Here is a 10,294-nt window from a genome sequence, read left to right on the forward strand (position 1 = left end):
CACCTCCGTTCTACATCAGATTGAATGAATATCTCTTAGATTCCCCAACAGAATCTTCGTGGTATAAGCTAGATGGATGGCGGCATTCATGAGAATCCGGAAAGTCTAAACCTTGTCTGTGGTATTCCGAGTAGGATTCCGGGATTGAATGACTGTGACGTGCTTCAAACTTTAACCTGCTGGGCGTTAGTGACAGACGCAAAAGAGTGATTCTATTCCAGTAGGAGCGGGAACCAACCGGTGATTAGCCGTACTGTGACAGAGTGCGTGCATAGTTTTCACTGCGAGGATGGGAAGTAGCCACTGACAACGGTGACACCCTACATAGAGCTTGCCATGGAAGGAACCTGCGTGTGAGAAGAGGATTTCAAGGAAGAGTTGAAGTCAGAGGACAAAGCATCTCCAAAACTCCAACATGTTTCCCATTACTGCAAATCAAAGTAACATTGTTCCCTCTTTTATCAAATTCCAGTAATTTCACTTTTAATCCAAATTAATCCTTGTTGACATCCTAACTAAGATCAATAAAGTAAATATTGATTGCTTCAAACCAATAATCTCTGTGGATTCGACCCTTACTCACGTAAGGTATTACTTGGACGACCCAGTACACTTGCTGGTTAGTTGAACGGAATTGTGTCCACTCATGCCAATTTCTTAAATTCCATAATTTTACAATGATACCAAAAGGCACAAAATAGTGATCACAATTTCGTCCACCAAGGTTTTACAATTCCTTCCTTAGGATATGACATATGAGAAAACATGTTTCTTATGCTTTAAAATAATCAAATTTAATTATCCTTTATCACCATTTGATGCCGTAATTTGTGTGTTGAGTACTTTCAGGTTTTATAGGGCATGAATGACTTAAAGGATGGAAAGAAAATATACAAAAATGGAAGGAAAGCACAAATTGGAGTTTTTGGAGAAACTGGCAGTGACGCGTCTGCATGGACGACGCAAACGCGTGCTTTGCGTAAATTAGCATCGATGCGAATGCATGAACGATGTGAACACGTAACTTGCGAAACACAACTGACGCGGACGCATGACTGACACGACCGCGAGGAAGAGCAACACTCCAGATGACGCGACCGCGTGACCCACGCGGACGCGTGATGTGCGTGATCTGCAGAATTTGCAGAAGTCGGCCCCAGCAACTTCTGGACTCCTTTTGGTCCAGATCTAAGCCTAGAAAACACAGATTAAAGGGTTATAAATAGAGGAATCCATCCATTTATGAGGGGAGAGAAGAGATCATACAATATACATTCATACATAGTTTTAGTAATTAGATGTAGCTTTTAGAGAGAGAGGTTCTCTCCTCTCTCTTAGGATTAGTATTTAGGATTTAGAGTTTCTCTTAACTTTAGGATTATCTCATCTTCATATCAGGTTCAATATTCCTTTATTTTGACTTCTCTTATTTGTTAATTATATATGTTGCCAAATTGGCTTATGGACCATTCATGTTATGATTTTCTTAATATAATTTGAGGTATTTCAGACTCATGATTGCTTTCCTTTATTTATATAAATAATTTAGATTTTCCCCTTCTTGGCTTTGGTTGATTAATTGGTAACTCTTGAGTTATCAAACTCATCGTGATTGATAATTGTTATTCTTGCTGATTAATTTAGATTTCTATAACTCTAGTCTTTCCTTAAGGAGTTGACTAGGACTTTAGGTGTTAAATTAATTTGTCCACTTAACTGACCTTCATAGTTAGAAGTTGACTTAGTGGGAGCAAAAATATAATTCTCAGCACCATTGATAAGGATAACTAGGATAAGACTTCCAGTTTTTATACCTTACCAATAATTTTATTAGTTGTTAATTTATTACTTTTCTGCAATCTATTTCTCCTGTTCAAAAACCTTTCAAAACCCAAAATACTATTTTCTATAATCAATAATAAATCATACTTCCCTGCAATTCCTTGAGAAGACGACCCAAGGTTTGAATACTTCGGTTTATAAATTTTATTGGGTTTGTTACTTGTGACAACCAAATGTTTGTAAGAAAGGATTTTCTGTTGGTTTAGAAGCTATACTTACAATGCGATTATACTTGTAAAATTCTTTACCGACAAGAATTCCGTTCTTCATGTATTAAAGAGAAATAATATTAATTAATATTAAATATATGAAGTAACTTTTACTATAAAAGAAAGAGACTAAAACAAGATTAAAAAAACAAGGTTAAACACACACAAAAAGAATAAAAAGTGTTGTGAGAATAGAAAAACTAAAATGACAATTTCACCGAATTAAACATCAATATTATAAAACTATATAATATATCAAGAATTAATTCTACCATTCCTTGAAATAAAAAAGAGAGAATGATTTATATTTGATTGACCAATTTATATGTATTGATCTTAAAATATTATTAATTATTATTAAAGATACAAAGTTACTTTTATAAAAAAAAAACACTAAAAAAAGGTTAAAAAAAAGTAAGGTTAAACACTACACGGAAATAATAAAAAGGGATGTGAGTAAAGAAAAACTAAAATGACAATTTAACTAAATTTTTAATATAGCAGTTTTAAAAACTATATAATATATCGAGAGTAAATTGTTGCATTTCTTGAAATAAAAAAGAGAGGATGATTTATGTTTGAGTAACCAATTTATTGTATTCAAGACAAATAATATTAATTACTATTGAAGATATAAAGTAACTTTAATAAAAAAAGACTAAAAAAAGGTAAAAAAAAGTTGGAGATTAAAAAGCATTGTGAGAGTAGAAAAACTAAAATGACAATTTAATTAAAATATTTATATGGCAGTATTAAGAATTATATAATATATTAATAATTAATTGTACTATATCTTGAACTAGAAAAGAGAAAATGATCTATAATTAACTAATTTATATATCATACAGAGAAATAATATTAATTATTAATAACATATAAAGTAACTTTTATAAGGAAAAAAAAAGACTAAAAAGAGGTTTAAAAAAAAGTCAAGTTAAACACTACAAAATGAGAATAAAAAGCGATGTGAGAAAAGAAAAACTAATTTGACAATTTAACTTAAATGTTTATATAGCAGTATTAAAAGCTATATATTATATTAAGAGTGAATTATATCATTTCTTGAAATAAAAAACTGAGGATGATTTATATTTGATTAACCAATTTATATGTATCAAAGACAAATAATATTAATTATTATTAAAGATACAAATCAGCTAATTTGGACTCTTCCTTTATATATTACAATAGATATTTTTATTTTGTTACACAATAATGCCTAAAGTAGACAATTAAGTACATAATGTGATCAAAATGTATGAAGTTATTATAAAGTTAAAATTGGTACTTTGTATATCGGGTTCGGGAAGGACACAAAGAAAAAGATCTATTGAAGTGGACAAAGACTCTTGCAAGCAAAACAATGGTACGAGGCACATATATTATGGTTAATCTTTGGTACAATCTCAACTTATCATACTATGGATTCATCAAATTGAGATAGATATATTTGTAAGACCCATAATTGGTTATTCATATTGAAACAGGACAACTTATTAGTCATTGAATCAGTTAATTTATGACCAAATTATATTGCTTTGCCCAACTGCTTATAAAGTAGCGTCATCTTAATGCAAGCAACAATACCTAACACAGATAGTTATTTTATTGAATGGTTAACTGAATATATGAATAAATAAGTGTCTTTAAAATAGAATAATGTTTAATGTCAGTTGTATCCAAGAGCTGACAATATGATTAACATTTGTTGAAATCTTCAATATGCAGAGTACGTGCACATTGGATCTGCCATGTACGAATGTGAGCATTGCAATGCTCTATATTGGTATGATGAAAGGTCAAATAAAAGTTATAATACACTAAACCAAAATTCACATTATGTTGTAAAGGAGGACATGTTTAACTTCCCCAATTACAAGAGCCCCCTACAGTATTGTATAATTTATTGTACAATAATAGCACTAAGAGCAAACATTTCAAGGAGAACATCAAAGCTTATAACAGCATGTTCCAGTTCACTTCAATGGGTGCGAAGATAGTCTGAGGAATAAGTAAAACAAGAGGTCCACCAACATTTATCTTACGTGGAGAGAATTATCATCTAATGGGTAGTCTCATTCCACCAGAGGGAACTGTTACTAAATTTGCCCAATTATATGTATTTGATACCCAAAATGAAATTCAAAATCGCATGGCTGCTTTTCGGTATGCTTTTAGATGTATAGATGTTTAGTGTACTAACATATGTTAGTTGCTATCTACTAGAATGATCCTAATATTATTAAAAGTATAAATTTTGTTGTGGTACATAAGGGTGAATATCACAAAGAGATACATGAGGACATTGTCAGAGAATTAAAGCAGATGCTTGATGAGAACAATGCCCTGGTCAAGGCATTTCGCATGGTCAGAGAGTCTGTCGCAAAAGAATCTAATATTACAGTAAAGCTCAGGCTTATGGGTAAAAAAGGTAAGGATGGTAGGAGATACAACTTGCCCACCACATATGAGGTTGCTGCATTAATAGTGGGAGATTTTGACATAAATAAAACTGATAGGGACATCGTGGTCGAGACACAAAGCGAAAGGTTACAAAGGATTAATCAACTCAATCCAGCCTATTTGAGTTTACAATACCCATTGTTATTTTCTTTTGGAGAGGATGGTTACAAAAACATGGCTCTCAATAAGCGTAAGCAAAGTGGTAGTAAAGGACATAAAGAGATTTCGATGAGAGAATTTTTCGCATTCAGGATACAAGAAAGGTTAGCCGATGGCTCTCCTTTGTTATATTCTAGGCAATTATTCCAACAATTCCTGGTTGACGGGTTTTCGATGATTAAATCATCTAGATTAAACTATATACGACTTGATTAGGAGAAACTCAGATGTGAAATGTACAAGGGTATAAAAGAAGCAATTTTGTGTGGGGAAACAACACCATCGTCGCGTGGCAAATATATTATATTGCCATCCTCATTTATGGGTTGTCCAACATATATGATTCAGAACTACCAGGATGCAATGACAATATGTAAGGTTGTGGGATATCCAGACCTCTTTATTACATTCACCTGCAATCCTAAGTGGCCCGAGGTTGAAGACTTCCTTAAGAACAGGGAACTAAATGCAGAAGATAGACCCGACATAGTATGTAGGACATTCAAGGCCAAGCTAGATTTGTTGATTAAAGATATCAGAGCGAACAACATTTTTGGCAGAGTTTGTGCATGTATTTTCATGTTCAAAAATCAAAAGCATTCCATTAATTATTTATTTAATCATAGGTATTAACATTCAATACCCATGCCATGAGTTTTATATGAGTTTGCTGATATATATACTATTGTTGGCACAAATGTATATACAATCGAGTTTCAAAAGCGTGGATTACCTCATGCACATATACTATTGTTCTTACACAAGGATGACAAGTTTTCGTTAGCTGAAAATATTGATAAGATCATATCTGCCGAAATTTCAGATAAGGAGTTAGACCCTGAATACTTTGAAGCTGTGGAGAAGCACAAGATGCATGGTCCATGTGGGTTAGTGAGGAAAGATTCACCATGTATCGACAATGGCAAATGTATCCGTCACTTCCCTAAGCGATTTGTGGATTGCACAAATATTGATGATGATGGGTATCCAGTATATAGGCGCAGGGAGGATGGAAGAAATATCAACAAGTCTGGGGTTTACCTAGATAATCGTTATGTGGTTCCACATAATAGAGTTCTCCTAATGAGATACGGAGCCCATATAAATGTGGAGTGGTGCAATCAATCAAGATCAATAAAATATTAATTCAAATACATGAACAAAGGCCATGATCGCGTAACTGCTTCTTTCTATAAAAGTGCAACAGAGGATGCTGAGTTAGATGAACATGATGAGGTGAGTATGTATTATGATTGTAGATACATATCACCATGTGAAGCAGCCTGGAGGATTTTTGGTTTCAATATCCATTATAGAGATCCATCGGTTGTGCGATTAGGTTTTCACTTACCCAAAAAACAAAATGTCATCTTCAAAGACCACGAAAATCTTGATGATGTTGTTAGAAAAGCATCGGTGAAGGAGTCTATGTTCTATGGATGGTTTCAAGCATATAAGCACTATGCCGAAGCAAGGGCACTGACATATGCAGAGCTTCCAACTAAATTTGTATGGAAGCCAAATGAGAGGGTGTGGTTGCCTCGGAAATCACATTTTGTTATTACCTGTGACTTTTACTTAATTTTGTTAAGGGACTAACTTCTGATGAGGAGATACGCACTATAGATGGTATTTTGTATGATACATTCAAGGATGTCTGTTATGCACGTGGCCTTCTGGATGATGACAAGGAATATATCGAGGCAATAGAAGAAGCAAGCCACTGGGGATTCGACACATACTTGAGGAAGTTGTTTGCAATGCTTTTGTTTTCAAATTCAATGGATTCACTGGAACATGTTTGGCATAAGACATGGACTCTATTATCCGATGATATACTTCATAGACAGAAGAGACTTCTTAATAATCCAGGTAAGTTATAACTCAGTCTAACTTCTTTTGTATCTTTCCGAAGGCTTGACATGTCTATATTGCTAACATATTAATTACTTTGTCAAACGAAAATGTTATATTGATAATGTCATATTAGACTAATAGATTTATAGGCACATATTGGTAGATTATAGACAATTAGTGTTTACAATAAAAATAATACAAGGAATGAGAAGTTTTTTAGTATCTAGGTTAATTGTAAGTGAACTTACCTATGTTATAAGATATAATTAAAAGTTAAATTATTAGAACTAACATTTTGTGTAGGGGCAAGCAATATAATCTTTTATATTGCTATTTGATATTAATGTATTTTTCAAGTTGTAATCATGGAAGAATGAACAATAAAATATGCTATTAATTGTTTCTATTTGTAATGTGGTTACATAATTGATATCATTGACCAAGATTAATTAACCTGAATTTTTCCTACATATCAACAGAGTTGTTCCTTACCAATGATGAATTGAAGGACTTGACACTTATAGAAATTGAGAGAATTCTCAACTCATATAATAAGAGCCTTAGAGACTTCCCTCCAATGCCAATTCCAGATACACGTCAATCGAATAGTCAATTGTATGCTGAGGGAATGAACAGGTTAATCTATGATGAGCTCCGTTATGGCAGAAGGCAGCTAGCTCTAGACCATACCACGTATTTGCAACAACTAACCGATGAGCAAATTGTCGTGTACAACGCAATAATGGATGCCGTTGAAAGTGGGAGGGGTGGAGTCTATTTTTTTTTGTATGGTTATGGTGGGACTGGCAAAACATTTGTTTAGAAGGCTCTAGCAGCTACACTAAGATCTAGATCACAAATTGTACTTACCGTTGCGTCAAGTGGGATTGCATCTCTTTTATTACCTGGTGGTAGGACAGCACACTCATGTTTTGCAATACCATTGAATCTAGATGAATTCTCAACATGCAACATAAGACAAGGAAGTGCATTGGCTAAGCTGTTAATAAAGACAAGGCTAATCATCTGGGATGAGGCTCCTATGGTAAATAGATTTTGCATTGAAGCCCTTGATAGGACAATGTGCGATATTTTAAGATTCAAGAATCCAAACAGCCTTGATCAGCCATTCGGTGGGAAGATAGTTGTTTTTGGGGGTGATTTCTGACAAATTCTTCTAGTGATCCCTAAAGGGACACGTCAAGAGATTGTTAAAGCCACGATAAACTCATCGTACATCTGGAATAATTGCAAGCTATTGACGTTGACAAAAAATATGAGATTGAAAATAGGTGATAGCAACCCAGGGTCGTTTGAGTTAAAAGAGTTTGCTGATTGGATACTTGGTATTGGCGATGGGAGTCACAAAACTGCAACAATATGTGCCAAAATATTGTTATACCAGATGACATCTTGGTTAAAGATTGGGATGACCCTATTGAGGCTATTTGTAAGGTAACTTATCCTGAACTTTTTGATGGCACCATTATTAATGAAAAGCTTAAAGACCGAGCAATACTTGCACCAACGTTACAATTAGTAGATGAAATAAACCAATTCATGATGAGTTTAAATTCGGCCGAAGCACAGACATACTACAGCTCAGACAAGGCATGCCCAACCGAGTCTTATAATGACCTATTGGCATCCATTCACACTCCTGAATTTCTGAATACAATTAGATGTTCAGGAGTGCCTAATCATGAGTTGACATTAAAGGTCGGAACTCCTATCATGCTTTTAAGAAACATTGACCACGCGACAGGAATGTGCAATGGTACACGCTTGGTTGTGACTAAGCTTAGGAAACACATAATAGAAGCACATAGCAGGTTAGAAGGTTTTTATTCCCATGATGACTTTAAGCCCATCCGATCATCGAATACCATTCAAATTCCAACGAATACAATTTCCTATAATGGTATCATATGCGATGACTATCAACAAAAGTCGAGGTCAATCACTATCAAAGGTTGGTTTAATACTTAAAAAACCTGTATTCACACATGATCAACTATATGTTGCAGCATCTAGGGTGGCACAAAGGGCAGGGCTTAAGATATTTTTATGTCATGATGAGCAAAATCGTACAGAGACAAATAACGTTGTTTTTAAGGAAGTGTTTAGGAATGTTATATGAACAAGTATACTTAACCAGCAGTATCAACTACATTTTCATATTTTGCATAGTTTTTGCCACAGAGCCGGTTTGACCTAGGTAATACCTTTTTTGTTAGCTCTATTTTTTCTTTTTATTTTTTCTTTATTTTTATCACATCAACACATACTAATTGGAAGCAATAGATAATTTATTTAATATAGAAAGGTATTACTAAATCAGTTGCCAATAAGCACACTTCTACAAAAAAAAAAACTATGATATATGAAGATTATGATTTAAAGATAATAAACACCCTAGCCAATTAGTCTTTCACAGAACTAACACAGCAGATAAGCAGAAAATAACATTGTTCTCCTGAATAGATGAGTTTCAAATGAGCCAGGAGAATTAATTGCAAACATAAGAGTGTTTGCTCATAACTGGAAAAACTCACCTGGGTATGTGACGACAAGTTCTCCTGAATAGGGGCTAAAATGAATCTTCACCAAAACCTTTAAGTCCTAATAAATACCAATACCTATGAAGGTCCATAAAAATCATTGAACCTGAAATATATAAATAAGGTAACTACAAAGCAAACAAAAAAATGCCAAGCAGGGACAGTAATGAGGTAACTACAAAGCAAACAAAAAAATGCTAAGCAGGGATAGTTAGTATATTTTTAACACCTATATCTACAATAAAGTTCAAAATTGGTTTTACCTGTTAAAAATTACTAAAAACTAAAGAATCTCAATATATTCCAAGATTGTATATGCATAAGATGCTACCATACAGCCACAAACAACACATATATATAAAATTTATCATGTGAATGGGTCAGCATTGTTTAAGTTTAAACAAGAAATCACAACAGGTTTAATCTGATCAAATTGTATTGATAATCAAAGCGTAATCAATTGAAAAAACAAAAAACATAGCTTCTTCATTTGTCTCTATCTACATCTGAGATATCTATCAATTTATTACTATTAACTTATGACAGGTAAAACCAAGTTTAAGTTCCATAAGAAAAATCATTCAAGAGTCTAACCCTACATAAAAATCATTCAACTTGAAATTTATAAATGAGGTAACTACAAAGCAAACAAAAAAATGCCAAGTAGGGACAGTAAGTATATTTTTAACACCTATAACTACAATAAAGTTTAAAATTGGTTTTACCTGTTAAAAAATACTAAAAACTAAAGAATCTCAATATATTCAAAGATTGTATATGCGTAAGATGCTACCATACAGCCACAAACAACACCTATATATAAAAGTTATCATGTGAAGAGGTCAGCATTGTTTAAGTTTAAACAAGAAAATCACAATAGGTTTAATCTGATCAAATTGTATTGATAATCAAAGCATAATCAATTGAAAAAACAAAAACATAGCTTCTACATTTATCTCTATCAACATCTGAGATATCTATCAATTTATTACAGTTAACTTATCACAAGTAAAACCAAGTTCAAGTTCCATAAGAAAAATCATTCAAGAGTCTAACCCTACACAAAAATCATTCAACCTGAAATTTATAAATAAGGTAACTACAAAACAAACAAAAAAATGCCAAGCAAGGACAATATGTATATTTTTAACACCTATATCTACAATAAAGTTCAAAATTGGTTTTACCAGTTAAAAAATACTA

General features: G+C 33.1%; 1 protein-coding gene across 1 annotated transcript; it reads left to right on the top strand.

Moving 5' to 3' along the window:
• Nucleotides 1-7,910: 7,910 nt before the first annotated feature.
• LOC127745511 (uncharacterized) lies at nt 7,911-8,519 on the top strand. Its single transcript, XM_052258287.1, has one exon. It carries the CDS (start codon nt 7,911-7,913, stop codon nt 8,517-8,519), a length of 609 nt encoding a protein of 202 aa, XP_052114247.1.
• The last annotated feature ends 1,775 nt before the right edge of the window (nt 8,520-10,294 follow it).

The sequence above is a fragment of the Arachis duranensis genome, chromosome 3 (genome assembly GCF_000817695.3).
Source record: "Arachis duranensis cultivar V14167 chromosome 3, aradu.V14167.gnm2.J7QH, whole genome shotgun sequence".
Classification (NCBI taxonomy): domain Eukaryota; kingdom Viridiplantae; phylum Streptophyta; class Magnoliopsida; order Fabales; family Fabaceae; genus Arachis; species Arachis duranensis.